Source organism: Cololabis saira, chromosome 12 (genome assembly GCF_033807715.1).
Source record: "Cololabis saira isolate AMF1-May2022 chromosome 12, fColSai1.1, whole genome shotgun sequence".
NCBI lineage: Eukaryota > Metazoa > Chordata > Actinopteri > Beloniformes > Belonidae > Cololabis > Cololabis saira.
The window spans coordinates 1,233,435-1,253,867 of record NC_084598.1 but is presented as its reverse complement, the minus strand read 5'-3'; the positions used below and the strand labels follow the sequence as shown (position 1 = coordinate 1,253,867).

Here is a 20,433-nt window from a genome sequence, read left to right as displayed (position 1 = left end):
CTCTTGTACTGTTATTTAAAACAGAATGAATATCTAAAATCACAGTTGATACAGTTTAAGTATGAGAAAAGAGCAATGGGAATTAAAGCTGCAAGCAGCGATGAACGGGCCCTCGCCCGTGCAATCTCCCCTATAAAGGTCAAGGACTCAAAACCGAGTCCGATGAAACCACCATGACCCATGACTCTTTATGTCAAACCATTCAAAAATTGTTGCAGAGAATAGGGACTATCAAATATCGACCAATCAGAAGAAGGGGCGGGGCTAATATATATATATATATATATATATATATATATATATATATATATATATATTTGTATTCTGTTTTTTCACTTTTTTGTACGCTTTTTTTATCATGCATGTTCGAAATAAAATCTTCAAATCAAGGATTTCCAAACAAAAGACACAGACACCTCAATCTTAAATTTCTTTTGTGAGGTTTCAGTTGCTGAGTCATCTTGCATGAGTAATCATGTATGATTTTAAAGTTGATTTCTTTCACCTTTGGTGAAACAGGTGACTTTAGATCATTATAAAATGTATTTGGTAACACATACTCAAGTATGGAGCTAGAACAGTCTCATAATTGACAAATGCACAGGACAAGTTTTACAAATGCACAGACCGATTTGCAAATACACACACCGTTTCACAAATGCACAGGACAATTCACACGTGCGTAGGACAAGATATACAAATGTATTTTTGATGCACACACAAATATAACCTGATTTACAAACGTTTTTTTGTCTGTGAGCTGCGCTGGATTTGCATGTGACTTTTGAGACTCCTCTGACGTGACTCGATCCACAAATAGGTTTTTTTTAACACGGAATGATCTGCAACCAATCAGATGTCTTCATTTGTTCCAGCCAATCATAAGAGCGCACCCCACGTGGGGGACGCAGAGCAGTGGATAAAACACGATTTACTCTAAACCAATCAGATTAAAGGGGCGGATACACCTGCTGTTTGAACTGCGTTAGCGCAGTTCGCTTAGAAAAGTGATTAATATTTGGAGTTGGTGGAGTAAAGATAAATAAACAGCAACAGGAGATAAAAGATAAATAAACAGAATGGAGAGGAGATCACTGTTCTGCTTTTCTTGTGATCTCGGTGAAGAAAACAGCGCGATCAGAGATGGTTTGTCGGGCCGTTCAACCAGAGCCGTCAGGAGACTGCACTCCAAGTCCTGCCGATGCAGCAACTGATGATGAGAAACAGCAGAGATATTTCTGTATTTGAACTACAGGTGTCTTTCAGGAGAACGAGCCTGTTGACGGGGGTGAATATTGCTGCAGGTCTCGTTCTGGCTCTGGCCACTAGCGGCGCTGGTCCCGGTCAGACACCAGCTGACCACAGTGACCAGACGTGGAGGTCGGAAACAAGCAGCTGTTATCCTCACATTTATGATGTGACATTGTCACCACACAGAGACAAACATGTGTCAAAACAGCGGTGGCAGATCAACACATTCCCGGTGCAGAGTCATGCATGGGAAGATGCAGCGGTGATGATGCTGGTCGGGGTTTAGTCCACCGATCATCAAACATCTGAGCTGGATACAGAGGTTCTTCGGTTATCAGTCGACTGATACCGACTTTACTCCAGATATTTCGGTAAATTAATCTCCTGACACGCGCGTGCTGCTCCACCTGGCCGCTGCTGCTCGTCCCCGTCAGGAGCTCTCTGCTGTCTGTCTGGTTCTGAATCTGCGGGACAATCCCATCAAATACGTCGTGAAACCAAACGGAGCAAATACATAAATATCTCCGCTGTTTCTCATCATCAGTTGCTGCATCGGCAGGACTTGGAGCTCTGCAGTCTCCTGACGGCTCTGGTTGAACGGCCCCACAAACCATCTCAGATCGCGCTGTTTTCTTTACTAGATCACAAGAAAATCAGAACAGTGATCTCCTCTCCATCCTGTTTATTTATCTTTTATCTCCTGTTGCTGTTTATTTATCTTTACCACCAACTCGAAATATTAATCACTTTTCTAAGCGAGCGGCGCTAACGCAGTTCAAACAGCAGGTGTATCCGTCCCTTTAATCTGATTGGTTGCAGATCCTTCCGTGTTAAAAAAAACGTATTTGTGGATCGAGTAACGTCAGGGGAGTCTCAAAAGTCACACGCAAATCCAGCGCAGCTCACAGACAAAAAAACGTTTGTAAATCAGGTTATATTTGTGTGTGCATCAAAAATACATTTGTATATCTTGTCCTACGCACGTGTGAATTGTCCTGTGCATTTGTGAAACGGTGTGTGTATTTGCAAATCGGTCTGTGTATTTGTAAAACTTGTCCTGTGCACGTGTGAAACGGTGTGTGTATTTGGAAATCGGTCTGTGCATTTGTAAAACTTGTCCTGTGCATTTGTCAATTATGAGACTGTTCTAGCTCCATACTCAAGCAACTACACTCTCTTTGGTGATGTAAAATTAAAAAAATGGTTTTGTTTAAAAGCATTCCCAAGTACATTATTGAGGTAATATAATTTTTTATACCTTCAGTCTTATTTTTAATACAGGTAATTGTGGCGCTCCTTTTGAAGCCAAAGTATTCCAAAATAATTCAAGTAGACTTAGGCTGCGTCCGAAATTCCATACTTCCACCCTAATGAGTACAAAAACAGAATGTGAGATTTTTTAGTGCGAAACATCAGTACATACACAATAGTTTGCGCTATCCATACTCATTCCGGATAAAATGTATTAGTATGGATTGATGGACACTAGCTAAGCAGAAACTTGCAATGCAAACCCACAATGCATTGCAGCGGTGTTTGGTTGCTAAGTGCTGCACAAATGTTTCAAAGTTTATTTAGACGGGACAATGCATATTCATGAACACTACATTAAGCAGTGTAAATACACCAGGTTTTAGCAGAATTGCTAGTTTCCACCCGCAGTCCCCACAAACAACCAGACACACTCACACTCACACCTACAGGCAATTTAGAATGATCAATTAACCTAGCATGCATGTTTTTGTACTATGGGAGAAAACCGGAGTACCCGGAGGAAACCCACGCAAGCACGGGGAGAACATGCAAACTCCACACAGAAAGGTCCTGCTGGGCCTGGGAGTCGAACCGGGGACCTTCTTGCTGTGAGGCAACAGTGCTAAATACAAAGCCCCCGTGCTGCCGAAATATGTATGTCATGAGTATAATATTACGGTAAGTAAGTATAATAATATTATTATATAATATTAATATTATAATTATATATATGTAGCCGAGCGTACTGGGTTCGCCTGTACGATAGGTGTTAATAATAAACCCATAAACGGGACAGGAGACGAGAAAGTGGATTCGGTAGCCACCGCTTCTTTATTTTCCTTCTCCACACTCAAAACAGGAACAGGATGAACTACGTCACAGCCGTACGGCAACTCAGGCAGGATAAAATACTCCCCCTCCTTCAATAACACAATCCCCTTTTGAGCCAACACTAAACAGTTTGCTACATATATGAAATCAAATCATTGTCATGAGTTAGAAAATCTTTTTTTTTTTTAAACAAATAACGACCAAATAGTTTTGGTTGGAAGTTTGACTGAATGTATTTGCTCTCAGGTTTTAAACCAAGGTATTTTCAAATATTTTCAGGTAATTTCATCATGATTGAAATACTTCCCACTATTACTTTCCCATTAAACCTACACTCACTATTATTTCTGTGAGGCATCATCAACTTTTTCAGTATTTTCTCAAAGAGCTGTACATGTTTGATATGTTATACGGTAGATTCTTCTTTTCACAACAAGGTGGTGCTATGAGCATGATCAAACATGAGCATATAGCTAAAGAGTTTCATGATACTAAAATTTGTGCTAAAACATAAACAGTCATTGAAAATATGTAATATATGTTTAGTGTCCAAAATGTATTTAATGGGCTCAGTGTTGACAGTGTTTATGGTGAGTTTGAATTTGATCAGACGAAGTACGTTAATAGACGAAAAACTCACCTACTGAGTCAAGAAAAAGCCCTTTGAATTTGATGATAGAGGGGGAGGGGGAAAGTTGTGTATTATGTGGAAAATCTAATAAAGACATGTTTCAAAAAAATCATGTTAGTAGACTATATGTTGCAGTGTATGCAGTGCATTGTGGCAGGGATCTGATCCTTGAAACCCCCTCCTTAAATGAATTTTCTTCATATGTGTGTTGCAAAACCATCCACTTCCTGTTTCACGGCAAATGACGCAGGCACTGTGTGACGTTCATCCACGAAATTTGATGTGTTGCGTGACAACTCAGGCTGATCTGTTGAAGCATGGTGTAAAAAAAGGACATAATGTCATCAGAATTATCTTATGTTACTAGAAAGTAACAAAAGTTCATTCGTCCACTTGTCCAGAGCAGATGTCATCACACATTATTCAGATTGGACAAGCGACGTGTATGTTAGAACTTTTCTTTCACAGCAATCCATCAAACTTTGCAGCCCACTCATGACAATGCCCTCTAATAGAAAGTGGCAGTTTTCCCTGTCAATTATCTTCAACGTACTAACTACTTTGAGATGTATTGGCTCATCCCACTTGGAGCAGGGATGCATTATAGAAAACAGGATATTTCCTGTTGCCTGCAAGTGGTGCTACAACCACTGCTGAATATTACACTGCAAGTGTGTTCAGGCTCAGATAACAATCATACACATTCATTTTGGACAAGATCAAACAATGTATGGCTGACTTACAGCCAATTTGTGTTTCATGGCAAGTCTTGGAAATTAGCTCAAACTTAGCCGGATCAATACGGTCACGGTCATGTTGAAAAAAATTGAAAAATGTAGCCTCGACCATGTGTTAAGATTGTACAATATTTTTTTTAACCAATCTGATCAAATCTGTAGAAGGAGTTGGTTAAAGAAGGAAGCCTAGAAATGACCAAAATACAGGAAAAATTGCAGATTCCATTCAAAATGGTGGACTTCTTGTATAAGTAAGAGCAGGCCAAATGCTGCCTGTGTTCAAATTTCCACCGGTCTCTTTCATATAATCAATGATATGTGGCACGCAAGGACTGTTGACCACAGTATGAAATACACGCGTACAAAATATATTTCACCAGAAGATGGCAGAAGACCTGTGTCTGCACTATCGCCGCGTGACCCTTATGTGATCCTTTCCAGCTCATTTCTAAAATGGCGACTGCAACTAAAAATTAAAGCTGCAAGCAGCGATGAACGGGCCCTCGCACTCATGGCCACCGCCCCCCATAAGCATATCAGAAATGACACCACCATTATTATTATTATTATTATTATTATTATTATTATTATTATTATTATTATTATTATTATTATTATTATTATTATTATTATTATGTATAGTATATCTTATTATTAGTATAGGTATCGGATAGGTGAATGGATGAATGAATGGGATGCCTGGGTCTGGGGCCCTCCATTGTCAGGCAATGATATGTGGCAAGCAAGGACTGTTGACCACAGTATGAAATACACGCGGCGGTATCGCCCTGTTGGGGGGCCCTCTCTCCAGGCCCGTCTCCGGTCCCTGCCGCTGCCTCCGCACACACGCACACGCACACACACACACACACACACACACACACACACACACACACACACACACACACACACACACACACACACACACACACACACACACACACACACACATAGACATAGCTACATAGACATATACACACTCACGCAGACCACACACACACATAGCCACAAAGACATGTACACACACACACACACACACACACACACACACACACACACACACACACACACACACATAATGGCCGACTTCCTGTGCGGTTTCGGCCATGGCACCAAGAGACTTTTCTTTAAGTTGTGACATGATACAGGTGTGTAGCGATTTTCTTGCATGTACGTCAAACCGTATTGTGGGGCTTGAGGCACAAAGTTTTCAAGGGGGCGCTGTTGAGCCATTTTGCCACGCCCATTAATACAAACCATTAAATATCAAATTTTTCGCCAGGCCTGGCTTGCGTGCAAAATTTGGTGACTTTTGGGGCACGTTTAGGGGGAAAAAAAGGCCCTCCTTTCGTCAGAAGAATAAAGAAAGGAAGAAAGAAAGAAATAATTCCTACAGATACAATAGGGCCTTCGCACTGTAAGTGCTCGGGCCCTAAAAAAGGAAAGACAGCGAGGGCTGCCGCTTCTAGAACAAGTGAAAATTTGAGTTAGTGTTTAGTAAACCTCTAGCTGGTGTTGGTAAATCTCTAGGTAGTGTAAACTTTAGTGTGTCAGAGTCGCTCCTGTAGTTTCTTGTGCTGGTCCCCCCTTCTCCTCCCTTTTCTCTCTTTTGTCCATGTTGCAGCATCCTTTGCCGGACACCGGAACCTGCAGTGTGGGAGTGAGGGGGGCAGGGTAACAGCCCGGGCAGGCGGGGGAGAAGGTTTGTCCGTCAAGACTCCTCTCCTTGGCCCTGCCCCTTTTCAACCCTTCCCCGACCCTGCACCCCAACCTGGGACCTGATGATTGGGCCGGAGCTTCGGGAGCTGCGTGCTGGCCTGCGGTCCCCACCCCTGGTCATCCCGTTGCTGCTTCCACCTGCCTGCTGTGCTGTTGCCGTCCCTGACCCACCAGTCTGGCCCTCGGCAGGAGGGTCCCCCCCTACAAGCCTGGTCCTGCTCAAGGTTTCTTCCCTCCTAAAGGGGAGTTTTTCCTTGCCACTGTTTGGCTTAAGGTTTTTCTCCCACTATGGGAGTTTTTACCTGCCATTGTTTATGTAATAACTGCTCGGGGGTCATGTTCTGGGTATGGGTCTCTGGAAAGCGTCTAGAGACAACTCTGTTGTATTAGACGCTATATAAATAAAATTGAATTGAATTGAATTGAGTATTTTTTCCACTGAAATACAAAGCAACTGTGTCTGCATTTGCCAAGAGAGTGTGGCTGTTTTCAAGGAATTCAATATCAAGAGGCACTACCAGACGAAACATGCTTACTACAACAAGCTAACTGGGGTTGAACGCTCCAAAAGATTGAAGCAACTGATAACTGATATTAAAGCAACACTACGTAACTTTTCCACCTTAATATCATATTTCCAGAGTCATTGTGATGGTACATCAACTTCCAACAGGTTTAATGACACCTCTGTCATGGTCTGAGGGGGTCTGTATCACCTTCACTGGCACTATGTAACTTTGAGGAGCATGATAGGAACCCTGCCACACTAAAAAACTACAAATCTTTACGGCTTTGACTGCTTTACGGCATACGTCACTTCCCCCTCCTTCCCGATTCGCAGTCGAGACGAAAATGGGCGGGGCGTGGAGCGCAGCTCCACAGAACCTGGTAACCCTTTGCTGTGTTGTGGCCGCAGCAGCTCCACAAAACAGACGTGGGGAAAAGATCGCTAATGGTTTAACTTTTCACCGGTTTCCTACTCGGAGGCAGAACCACGCAGGCCAAGTATCTGATATAACAGAGTAAAAGAGTGAAAGAGTCGTCGGCTCGCTTGGATCGCGGCTGTAACGACCAAACCTTCCACACAGTAAAGCCTGAATTATGGTTCTGCGTTAAATCGACGCAGACCTATGGCGTAGGGTACGTGGCGACGCGCAACGTATGGTGCGTGTCGCCGCGTACCCTACGCCGTAGGCTCTGCGTCGATTTAACGCAGAACCATAAATCAGCCTTAAACCACAAACACTCACACAGACCGTGTCGGATCAAAACACGGGTTTTATTCTCCACTTCGCCAGCTAAACGCAGTTGCTGGCCAGCTCTCTGCGGTGCAATTAACCCCAATCTTCAGATAAAACTAGTTTGTTGAGGAAAAAATATTAACTCTTATTTGTAACTGCAGAGGAAAAAAATAATCTCACGAGGAAAACAAAAATATTGCTCACGCCTCGGCACCTCTTCAGCATAATATAGCAGTCAAAAAAAAGAAAAGAGAAGTAAGAGGGATACAAAACATGTACTGTATGTTGTACTATTATACAAATTTATTGAAACACATGGCGAGTCAAACATTTACCAAAGCAGCTGCCAAACACTCCTAAACAAGGTAGCCGGAGACGGTGGTTCTGCAGAATTGCGGAAGTAAATCCTTTCTTTTTTTTTCTTGTCTGCACACATATTAATGATTGATACCATGTAGGAAAAAATCAAAGGCATATATATGTGCATTATTGCTATATTTAATATATATACATATATACGCCTACATACGCATACACATACATACATAAATATATACATACAAACCCAGTGAGTTTTTTTTTTTTTTTTTTTGTGGGGGGGGTTGGGGGTGGTTGGTGGGGGGGTGACATCCACTGCCAATCCAGGAAGCAGGAACACACGGAGGCACACGTCAAGCACTGAAAATCTGCAACAAAAACCACAAACAAAACACAAAACCAACAAAACCAATACGGAGCCGACCAAAACACACAAGCAGCAATCAACCCAAATCAGAGTCTGAGCTAAGCTACCGCTAACTAACCCCAAAAACTACAGAGCGAGCATGCAGGTGAACACGCCAGTATGTATGTCTATGTGTGTGTGTGTGCGTGTTTTGTGTGGCTGTGTATGTGTGTGTATGTGTATGTATATGTGTGTGACTGAGTGGCTATATATGTGTGAATGTGTGTGTGTGTATGATTGTGTATATGTATGTGTGGCTAAATGTAACTGTGTGTGTATATGCATATGTGAGGCTATGTGTGTGTGTGTGTGTGTGTGTGTGTATGTGTGCATGCATGAATGTATGAATATGTATACGTGTACGTGAGTGTGTATATGTCTATGTAGCTATGTGTATGTATGTGGGTATGTGTGTGTGTGTATGTGTGTGTGTATATGTGTGTGCGTGTGTGTGTGTGTGTATGTGTATGTATGTGGGTATGTGTGTGTGTATGTATGTGTGTGTATGTGTGTGTAATAAACCAAACAAAGCTCGACCTGAAGTGTATCTATAGTGGGGGAGAGGGTGGAGCAACCCCGCCACCCACGAGACCAGGGGCCGACCAGGAAGAACCCGGAACACAGGCCACCAGCAACCCAGAGGTAGGAAGGAGGCAACCCACCGCCAGCGGGGCCCCACCGTACCTCCACGGGCGCCCCCGGCGCCGCCGGAGCCCCCAGACGGAGGGGGAACCGGTTCAACATCCCCCCATTCATACTGACAACATAAGACATAGACACCTGGGAATGGTGCCACCCCGCCGCCGCGCCCGCCCGCGCACCCCCCGGCCAGGGGAGGTCCGATCCCCGCACCCGGCCCCACCCCCCCCCCCGGGGCCACCCCGGCGGACACCCCAAAGGTCACGGAGTCCCCACAGACACAGGGGCATGCGGCCCCCGCCCAGCGACGGAGCACCGAGGCAGCAATGCCCCCCCAGCCCTCCGAGCGGGACCCCCACGTCCACGGCCCAGCCCTCCCCGGGAGACCCGGACACGCCCTAGCCGTAGTAAATCCTTTCTAAAGAGTGCAGCTCCGACGAGGAGCTCCATTCTTTAGTAGGGATTTAATATGGATCCAAACCGTTAATAATCATTATTTTCTCCATATACCGCTCCCTGGCTTCCTTGTTTAAGGTATCCCGGTAAATTCCAGTTCCTTTCCAGCAGTTTAACATCTTTTTTTTTGCGTTCCGTCTGTTCACTTGGTGAAACAGAAAAGCGTCCCGTCTTCTCTCAAAAGAAATGCACGCGACGGGACAGGAGTTTTCCGGCAGTACGCGCTGGTGCTCATGGGAAACGTAGTGTTCTTTCTGGTAAAGCACTACCACTTTTGTCCAAAAGATGCCACCAAACTCAGAAAAGCTGAAAGTTACGTTGTGCTGCTTTAAGATACAGTTAGAGGTAAAAGGAGTGGAGTTTGACTTATTTTCGTTAGCCTGCGAAGAAAGCTTGGATGCATCTGACAGCACACAGTTTTTTTTTAGAGGAGTGGATGATTAGATGAAAGAGAGTGAAGAGCTACTTGTCCTCCAGAGCCTTAAGGACCAAACAAGTTTAACAGATTTATTATGTGATTTTTTATGTTCACCAAATTCTGTAAGGTGGAGGGTTTTAAATATTGCAGCAAGGAAGCAATTACATACAGAAATGAATGCAATTGCTTGACTAATGTATAACAGAGTTCCCCTTATGTCATGCAGCTTCATTTTAGTCAAGCTACACTATGGAGCCCTAGCTGTGAATCAGTCAATCAGTTCAACATTTGTCTAACATGAGGCATGATTACACCTATGGATAACAAAGACCAGTGATTCATACAATGGACTTATACAGTCATAAGATTTTCTGTAAACTGGGTCACAGAAAGTCAAATAACATATGTTTGCATTAGCATAACACCAAATGATAGGGATTTGTCAAGCTATCATGCTCTATTACATATATCAGACAGCTCTGGACTTTTTCTCTTAGAGCATAAATTGTCAGACAAACACTGTGAATTAATCACTACAAAAATGGTTAATATAGATGCAAGATTTGACCAGAACAGACAAAATGTAAATGTAACATTTTGGATTATTATGTTCTTTGCATGAATTCTTTCTTCACAAGAAACACGTGTTTGGTATTTGGTAGTCTCGGTACATTTTGTAATGCTGTGAAGGTGTAGCTGTCTCAGCTATCTCAAATCGAAGCATATGGTCTGAAATAAGGAAGTGAATTCATTTTGGTTCAAACCTGCAGAGGAAACTGAGACACACGCTGTTGTGATCTGAATTTTGTGGTTTAAAAAGAGAGAGAGCGGGAGCAGGACCTTGAGCAGCTTTCACCTCCTTTTCTGTTGCCTCTGTGACTAAAGTTCACGATCTTTTTGTGGAACGAACAGCCAAGATTTCAAATGGGCTGAAGCAACTCTTTGCCTCAGTTTACAACCAATTCATTTGTGAGGATGACCAGCAACAGCAAATCCTTAAATTCCACTGCAATAAAAGCAGAGATCAAGCGACACGAATCTCTCCAGAGTGCAATCAACAGGCTCTCCAAGCAGTTTGAAAGGGTGGAGAATCAACAGCTACGCTCAGGCCTTAAGGTTTACCTCCACAGTATTCAAGGTGAGTTTATTTGTATCAAGCTCTGCATCTGTTTTATGTTGTTACTAAATAAAGCAGCATATTAACTTAATGTTAACATGGTGTTGTGATGTTAAAAAGATGCTAGCTTTATTATAACTATTGGTATGTTAAACACGAAAAATGGCACGCAAACTAAAACCTAGTTAATTATTCATCATCTTTGGTACAGTGAAACAAGTGTGGCTGACGTATATCTGTGTCTCAGCTTCCTGTGTCAGTTGGAGTGTTTTTTTCAGGGTGGAGATCATATTTACTGCCTCTTTCCACTCTGAGGTGTAATTAATCTAAAATTCACCTCCTGTTTGGGGTTTTGTTGTGGCGTTAGACATTAATCTCCAGACAGAGGCAACTAATAGTGACATTGCTCAGCAGCTCTTGCCATGGCAGGAGGATGAAACGTACTTTGCAGCCTACTTCCTGTCTGCCAATCTGCAACTACCCTCAAGCCACTTCCTTTCAAACAAACACGGCTTTTACATGAAGCTGATCTGTTTAACATCATTTCCTCATATCATTACTTCCCACCATTTCTTCTTAGTATGATGCCATGTTCATTTTTAATATTCTAATGAGAGGCTCAAAATGGAGATCAGTTCCTCTGTTTCATTATCACTGCCCACGAGTGAGCTATAACAAAATTATATCTATCCATGAATTTTCAAGTAAAAGTACTCTAAACCACTGGTGAGGTGAAAATAACAAGTTTTTCTATTGATTTTATCACTTTATTCACAGCACCTTTGCTCTGTTAGTCTGAGGATTGTGACACTTATTCATTTTGCCTAGTTTTAAGGTATTTTAAGGATCTGGAAGTTCTTTAACTGCTGGGGAAAACATTCTCTCTTTTGAAAACATTGGACTGAATTGATGGACAATTTAACAGCCTGAATGTGAAGCTCAAAGACACTGTTTTCACTGGAACCTGCTTTTGCATATACATGTATACTGTACTGCTAAATAGAGAGCTGTTATGTTTTTGAGCTTCATAAGCAAGAATTGTAAAGCGACTATTTGCCAGAGAGAGGTTGAACAAACAGGGAGAGGAGAGTAAAAGGGCTAAATGATTCTGTTTGGGTGTAAAGTTTGGCTGTATGTAGGCTGTTACAGTCTATAATCATGTTCAAGGTGACATTTCAGCATTGTTAGACATTGTGTAGGGAAAAGTTAGGGTACCTCACAGTGAAAGAGAAATGATAAATCCCCCAGCATTGCCATTGGCTACTGGCCACCTGACAGCACCTGCCAGCCCCTGGTGTGTGTGTTTGCGCATTTCAGGTAGAGTTTTGTCAGCATGTGAGAAGTAGTATTTCTGCTATATATGGTTTCCAAATATTGAAATTGACTGTACGGAAATGCAAACTACAACAACCTTATGACTCACATAATTACATGTCCTCACCAAATGGATTCTCCACTACAATGTTTTGGTTTGTTTTTAATAAAATGAATTCACCTCAGTCTTTCATGCTGATTTGTCCACAGCACCTCTGTGTTTTTCTTGAAAGAACAGCAGTTGTCAGAGGTCTTTTGTATTCAGTGTGCGTAGTTATCCCTGACTGCAGAGAGGAGGGTTAGAGGGCCGAGCAGCCGACACTCACATCCTGTATTAAGAGATGATGGTGGGAGACAGTGCACCGCTTTAGTCTTGATTTAACTTCACTTAACATATACATGCCATTCAGTCAGGTGGGGTTCTCTAATGGGACACCTCACTATTAACTAACTTCTTTTTTTTTTGACAAATCTGGAAGTTTAATAGAAAAATGTTGGTGGATATTAGTCACTTAAAAAAAATAAAAGGTAGTTGCAGCTAATTAAAAAAAAAAAAAACGATTTCTGCAAATGAACACATGCCATTAGAGGCAACAGAATGCAAGATTTCACAGGAAATGTCTTTCACTCACACACACACAACACACCTTTTTGATGTATTGGGAGATTTTACAATACAGTTTACCAAAAGCAGAGTGGGAGGAAGGACAGACGAGATGATTATGTCACCAGACCCAGGAAGACTGTAACACCTTAGCAACAAACAGGCCAAGCCTCCTGGAGGAGGAGCCTCAGAGAAGAGGTGCATGAACACACACACACACACACACACACACACACGCACACACACACACACACACACACACACACACACACACACACACACACACACACACACACACACACACACACACACACACAGCTATTACCACATGAATGATGGTAGCTTCAGAAATGAGACAGACATATTAAAATATTCCATGCTTCTTTCATTTCCCTTTGTTCCTCTACAGCATTCATATATCTTTGCTTGCTGTTGTCATTTTTTGGCTAACCCTGCTCCCCTTATAACTACTCCTACCACCATTCTTTCCTCCTGACGTCTCCTCTCATTTGGCAGCATGAGCTTTCATGTTCACTGCTCCCTTCACCACCAGCCATTACCCACCGTTCCCTTCCTCCTTACTGATAGGCAGAGGAAAGAATATGGAGGGGAGGGGATGGAGCTGGGACAAGCAATAAAAAGCAGGGAGCCCAGTCTGAGGATAACAGCAGGAGGACGAGAGAGAGTGAGAGGAAAAATAAAAGAGGGGAAGAAAAAGAAGAGAATCAAGATCTTTGTGCATCATATGGATTGCATATGGGTTTAAGGAGGGGCATTTAAAGGGAGGGGCATTGGACATTCCTGTCAGTGTGTTTGTGAGATGAGCAGAGGGAACGGAGAGAAAGAGAGAGACGGGCTTTGCTCCTATGGAGATGTGTGTGTGATGATCAGTCGACTCATTAAACCTGTGAAAACTGTGTTTCCATTGGAGGCTGCAGAGGTGGCTGTGCCGCTGGAGAGGGGTTTCGCTTCAGTGTCTCCTCTGGCTCTGTCTTGGATTATCATACTCAAGCCCTGGTATGCTTAGAGGACACAAACTGCCAAGGATACAGAGAGAGGCATGATGGATGGATGCACTCTCCTCACTAGTCCGTACATCTCCAGCTCTTCCCCCAGGCTTGTGCTGGCTTCTGCTCCCAGTTCCCTCCAACCATCACCAGTCAGGCTGCCTGCCTTCCTGCTCCCACCCTCTCTGCATGGATGCTGGTGTCAACACACATGAGAGGGCTATGATCTGGACCGTATTCCGAGGGTTTTGGGCCATGCTGATTTAAGTTGGCACTAATGGATTTTAAAAGCCTTCACTATATCATTTTACAGTTGTTCTTCCTCTCATTCCTGATGACGTAAAATGCAAGACAGTTAATATTCTGCTCCGACTCAAGATTTTTGCTGTTAGTGAAGACAATGGACTGTCAGATGGATATACAGCACATGAAAACAAGGTCAAGTAAATAATTACTATCTGAACTGATTCATTCAGTGGCTGCATGCATATGCAATGATAGATATTAAATGGGTGTTTTCTAAGAACAAAAGAGCTGCTTGCTTTGGACACCCCTCAGTTTGCTCAAGGTTGTCAGAAGGACTGGATTTTGTTTTTATATCTCAGAGAAATTGCCAAGAAATCTGTGATTGAAATCAAGAAACAGGGATTTGGGGAATGGATGAAAGCAATAGCCCTTCTGCCGTTCTGTCTTCCGTGGAGAAACCTAATCTCCCTCCATGTGAGTGTTTTGTCTCTGGTGTGCTGGCAGATTATTTCATGCTACAACACATCAACAAACTATCTTTTTTTCGTGTTCGTCTGTTTGGTTCCTCTGATCTACTGCGGGTCCAATAAAATCTGGCCACATGAGTGGAGGCGGCACCCTGCAGCAACGCACCACCTACCTCATTTCCCTCACCTTGGTGAAGGTAGAGGCTGTTGAGGAGAATGGGGAAGCCGGGAAGTGTTCCCTGGGAAAGGAGTTAGAAGCCAGAGCAGGAGGAAGTCCAGGTGAAGAGTTCAGGGTCACAGTAGCGACAGCTCCTGAAGTGGCTGAGAGCGGCGCTGAAGTGGACGTCGGACAACCACAAAGAGATAATGATGCTGCAGCAGTGAAAGGGGGCACAGATGAACTCAATTATGGTGAAAGAAAACTGTTAAACCCTCAAACAGATAACTTACTCCCTAGTGTTGATGTTGTAAGTAAAAGTAGTGAAAAGCCACCATGCAGCTTCCTGTTCCCCTTACTTGCTGAGGGAGTGACAATTCAAAAGACAAAGTCTACAGACTTATTTGAAAGGAAGAATCCCATCCCAGAGGCAAAGCAATGCAGTTCTCCAGCACCGACAGAGGGGGTAGAACCCAGCTACAGTCCAAGCACAACCAGCCTCCCTATCCATCCCCCAGGGCAATGGCCGGGGAGTCTCTTGAAGTCTCACAGCAGTGTGACCACCCGGGGACGGGACTCCAGGGAGGGCAGGGAGCGCAGTCCTGCCTCGGCCCAGAGCCTGGATCGTAAGGACTGCAGAGTTCTGGTGTGCTCTCCGGGCCCCTGCAGGGCGTCCTGGGCTGAGGCGAGCCAACCTGAGGGATGGAGGAACCAGCAGGAGGAGGCTCAAAGTGGAATTCCGCTGGAACTTGGAGGTGGCATTGCTGCAGTGATGAGAACCATTCCCAGGAAGGAGAGACTGAAGACAGGCTCAAGCTCCCTGCCTGCACCTGCTACCCAAGCCCCTAAACCAGCACGGAAGGGTAAAAGCCGTACACTTGATAACAGTGACCTAAATAACCTCTCTGAAGACCTGGGACTGGCCAGAGAGGTCCACCATGGGCAGCAGGGTCAACGGGGCTCTGCTAAGGACAGAAAGATGCTTAAGTTCATCAGTGGTATTTTCACAAAGAGCAGTTCAGGGGCAGCGGAGTCGTCCACCATTGTACCTCCCGTTTATATACAAAGAGATTCCAGTGAGGAGGAAGGTAGGAGGTTGCAAGCGCACACCACTGTCACTTCTTCAACCCCTAATCAACCCTTCATGTACATTAAACACAGCAAACTGTAGTCACGGCCTCCTGTCTACAGTTTCGTATGATCAAATACTGATAATTGAACGTGTTTATCAAAAAAGACATCTATTCATGTCAAGCTGAGATTGGGATGGGTTTATCTTTTCAAACAATTTCACAGAGAATACATATACACGCTAGGATAAAAGCTTTTGAGAACATTTTTTGAAGCTTTCTGATCTGATAAGTGACAACAGAATCGTCTTGGATTGTGTTAACCTAATTCTACTCCGAGCCTGGACCAGTTTGACATGTCTGCGGGGTGGTGTGTGTGTGTGTGTGTGTGTGTGTGTGTGTGTGTGTGTGTGTGTGTGTGTGTGTGTGCGTGCGTGCGTGCGTGCGTGCGTGCGTGCGTGTGTGTGTGTGTGCGTGTGCGTGTGCGTGTGCGTGTGCGTGCATGTGTGTGTGTGCGTGTGTGTGCGTGTGTGCGTGTGTGCGTGTGTGTGTGTGTTGGGGGGTGGGGTGGCGGTGGTGTCGGGGGGGTAATCTGCCATTATACACACTGACACTGACACAATGCTCAAAGGAGGGAGGAGTTTATGGCACAAATCACAGATGGTTTGCACCAATCTAGCTGACTTTTCTGCGTTGACTTGATAGCCGTATAGGTGGAAGCGCTGGAATGGGGGAAAGACATGAAATTATATTTGCTCAACCATATCAAAAATGGAGGTCAGGATCCACAGCCAGTTAAAAACATGCTAATCCAGTGTTTGATATTCCCCCCACTGCGTGTTCAGGCAACATAGATGCCTTTAATTCTTTATTCTTTGTTCATGCTGGCTTTGATTCAAATCCTTTCTAAAAGCTCACACGTGGTGTGTTCAGGTGTTGTCTTTTTCTGCTATGAAATGTGTCAGTGACTTTAACACACAACGTGTGTCCTTTACAAACATGTCTCCTCAAAATCAGATCAAGCATGCATATTTCATGAATTAATTCACTTACGGTGTATTCGTACTGTAACAATTGCGCTCTGTGGATCCACTAAAGTAGTGAGACTAGTCCCATCGACAACACACACACTTACATAGACATTCACACACACACACACACAGGGCAGGAGGAAATGTTGCCATGGGAACCGTCAGGACTACCGCTTCTGCAGCTAAAGAGGGAGAGCGTGATGAAACAAGGGATGGAGGAGGTGAATGTGTGTGCATGTCTGTGTGTGAGGTTTTTTTTATGTTGTGGGTGTAACTTGACTTTGAGGACAAAATTCCAGAGAACAATATAGAATAAAAAATGATGATATCAGATATATGCCCCAGACGACAGTCCACTCAAGACAAGGTTTGGACTGAGGAGTGTGGATAATCGTCTTTCCATAGAAAGACGATCCCCCCTTTCTAGGTTACTTTAATGAGTCAACATGGTCTAATTGCAGTTCTACACTGTGAGGTCTCTTTTGGTCCAGGCTCCACTTGCAGGTCCACCTTTAGACCTAGAGATAACATGTGAAATAAGAAATAAAAAAATGTCAGACTCATAAATAATATGTGAAATACAAAGCAAAACCATCTATACATTGGCTCAATATTATAGTTTATAGTTTATATCATCAATGCTAAATATGAAGATGAGGGGTCAGATTACCATTAGTCCTACTTGGTTCTTTAGTTTAGATTTTGTATCGTTGTATACACATCTACAAGGGATATGTTGTGAGGTCATTCTTGGCCTTTTTTCCAATCATTCTAGAAAAACATGCTCCCACTCTCTATCATTGATGCATACCAGCCTCAGAACCAAAGTTTGTTAAAGAAAAAAAAAGAAAAAAAGAGAAATAGAGAGAGTTTTTGTGCTATTTTTGTTCCTGTAGATCCTGAGGGAAATTCAAGTAGTAGTGTAGTGAAGTCTTGAGGGATGCAAGACACAAAGGTGTGACTCTCATACCACAACTCCAAGTTATTCAACTGCAGTTGAAAATAGTTTTCTGTGCAACTGAATAAGCTAAGACACAGCTTGGTGTTAGTTAATTAGTCTGACAGCTGTTCTCCTTCAGGTTGCAAATACTAGGTGTTGGAGTAAAACTGCTTACATGGTTTAAATATCTATGAAAATACATCTCAGAATCAATACATTCGAGAAAATCCATCCATTGGAAAACACGATTAGATGGTTAACAAACAAATAAATAAATTAAAGTAAAATTCATGAGGATGTGATTAAAGTGAAAGTGGTTCACCTCAAAGGGACAAAGTGTACATTGTAATGTAATTATAAAGAAATGTAGACCACAATACAGTTCTCCTCTGCCATTTGCAGATAACATAAGACAAAATGGATCAGTCGAATAAAAAAAGAATAAACATGTATTTTCTGGTGTTAGCAGTCATAATCATCTTTAGCATCACCATAAAAAGACAATTTTGAAAAGAGAGGAACCAACTAATGACTTAAATCTAAACTCTCAATTTAAACATCCTGTAAACATCATTCAGTAATTACCTTGTTTCCTTGTTCATTGTCCCTGTTAAAAAGATATGAAAATGTTTAGTTATTAAAAAATGAATTATTTGGAAACTGCTTTGATTCGATTAACAAATACGATGTGTGATGGGCATGAAATGTAACATGAGTCAGCTGAAATAAATGCAGTTTAGTACAAACTGTTCTAATCTTTCAGGCAGAAGTGCAGTAGAACTTCTAGGTTTTAGTATTTTTTTCTGTCTTTAGACAGTCCAACCATCCTATCACTTGATAAGAAGAATGACCATTAATTTGATTCAGAAAGGACCAAGTGTTCAAATCTTCTCATGATCGCAGCAAAACGGAACCTTTTAGTAAAAGGTTGAGATACCGAAGATAAGAACCTTTGGTACCTCAACAAGCACTATCTATCGTTAACTACACATTGAAGACAGTGTGGATAAAGTCAGATTGCACTTACACTCTAATTGAAAGGTTAAATTCATAAATGCAGCCTACAAATCCACCTATCCAACCAGTCATGGATCAGATTTTTGACTTTTTTTATATAATCGGTATTATGAATCTGTGTCTCTCCCATCCTGACTTGTCTGTCTTTCTCTCTAGTAAATCTTGCCTACAGCCAGGAGTGGACACTGAGCAGATCCATTCCAGAGCTGAGACTGGTGAGTACCGTTTGCTTTCATTAAGAGTAAGCATTAGAAAATCATATAATTTATTCCTCTCTTTGCTTTAAATTTGATGCTCAACTTCAAATAATATTCAGACCGTAACGAAAAATATTTCAATTATTTTCATATCAGCTTCAGTTATTTTTTGGTAATATACATCCAAATGTCCAAAAAAGAAAAAGAAATGTGTTTTTTTCCCCAGTCGTCTGCATAGCAACATGTACATTTTTTTTTTCACTTCCTGTTTTATTTTGAAGCCCATGTCTTTGTGTTTAAGTTCTGGTTTGACCTTCCTGTTTCCCATCTGCCCTGATTGTCTGCACCTGTGTCTCGTTAACCCTTGTGTATATCTGGTCTTGTCTTTCCCCTGCTTCTTGCTAGTCTGTCCTGTTTTGTCCTCCATGTGCCATGTCATGTTTTTCTGGTTTTGTCAAGTTTGGGTTCTTGTTTTGATTTTGGATCCTGCATTGCAGCATTTTTAGTTTAAATAAATCGTAGTTTTTGGAAGTCCTGCCTCCTGCATCTGGGTCCTCACATACCACTTCCTGACACAATCTAAGTTTAGACAAAAAAGTCTGGAGAAATCAGAGCCTGCAACACCGTGCAACGGCAACAGACTGCAAACAACAGGTGACGCAAGTGACGCAATATGTTACCCAATCAGCAAGTCTCCCAATTTTGTTTCCAGCTGTGCACTGACAGGAAATCCCTTGATCCCTGCCAATGTCAGCGCGTTTTTTGTCCATTAGTAACATTCACATCACTTGTCATAAAAGAGATTGGAACAGATACTAGGAATCTAAACAGGCAAATCTATGGGGTGCATTTATGGTTCCTCCATTCCCTAAAATGTCATATAATGTCACAACCATGATAAATATATGTGACTGCTACAAATATATTTGAGACATTTTGCTGTGGATTTGAATGATAGCTAACACTAAATAAACTTTGTAGTGTCATATTTTCTTCCTCCTACTCTCAGGGCATTCTCGGAAGTCTGAAAAGTGGAAAGTCAGCGTTGGTGAACAAATATATCACAGGCAGTTATGTTGCAGTCGAGAAGCCTGATGGTGAGAAACAAACCATTATTCAAGTATAGGATGCAGAGCCTTTAAATAGGTGCCTGAACACAGATAAATGTGCCTGATATGGCAAGATTACAACTTTCTAATGCTGTTGAATAACTTGTCTGTCACTTGCGCTGTTCTTGTCAGGTGGAAGGTATAAAAAGGAAGTGCTGGTGGATGGTCAAAGTAATTTATTACTGATCCGGGAAGAAGTTGGGGCACCTGATGCACAGGTACCTCTTTGTGTGATTTTGTATGAAAGAATGCAATA

The 20,433-nt window shown here is 42.6% G+C and overlaps 1 protein-coding gene across 3 annotated transcripts in view; it reads left to right on the top strand.

The window, feature by feature from the left end:
* The first annotated feature begins 13,627 nt into the window (after window positions 1–13,627).
* Window positions 13,628–20,433, top strand: part of agap2 (ArfGAP with GTPase domain, ankyrin repeat and PH domain 2) — a 75,892-nt gene continuing 69,086 nt past the window's right edge. For all 3 annotated transcript variants that reach the window (XM_061735141.1, XM_061735140.1, XM_061735139.1), the window contains exons 1-4: window positions 13,628–15,901; window positions 19,028–19,086; window positions 20,078–20,165; window positions 20,310–20,395. In XM_061735141.1, the coding sequence (XP_061591125.1) occupies window positions 14,791–15,901; window positions 19,028–19,086; window positions 20,078–20,165; window positions 20,310–20,395 (1,344 nt within the window). In that variant the 5' untranslated portion in view covers window positions 13,628–14,790. The remainder of the gene's footprint in view (window positions 15,902–19,027; window positions 19,087–20,077; window positions 20,166–20,309; window positions 20,396–20,433) is intronic.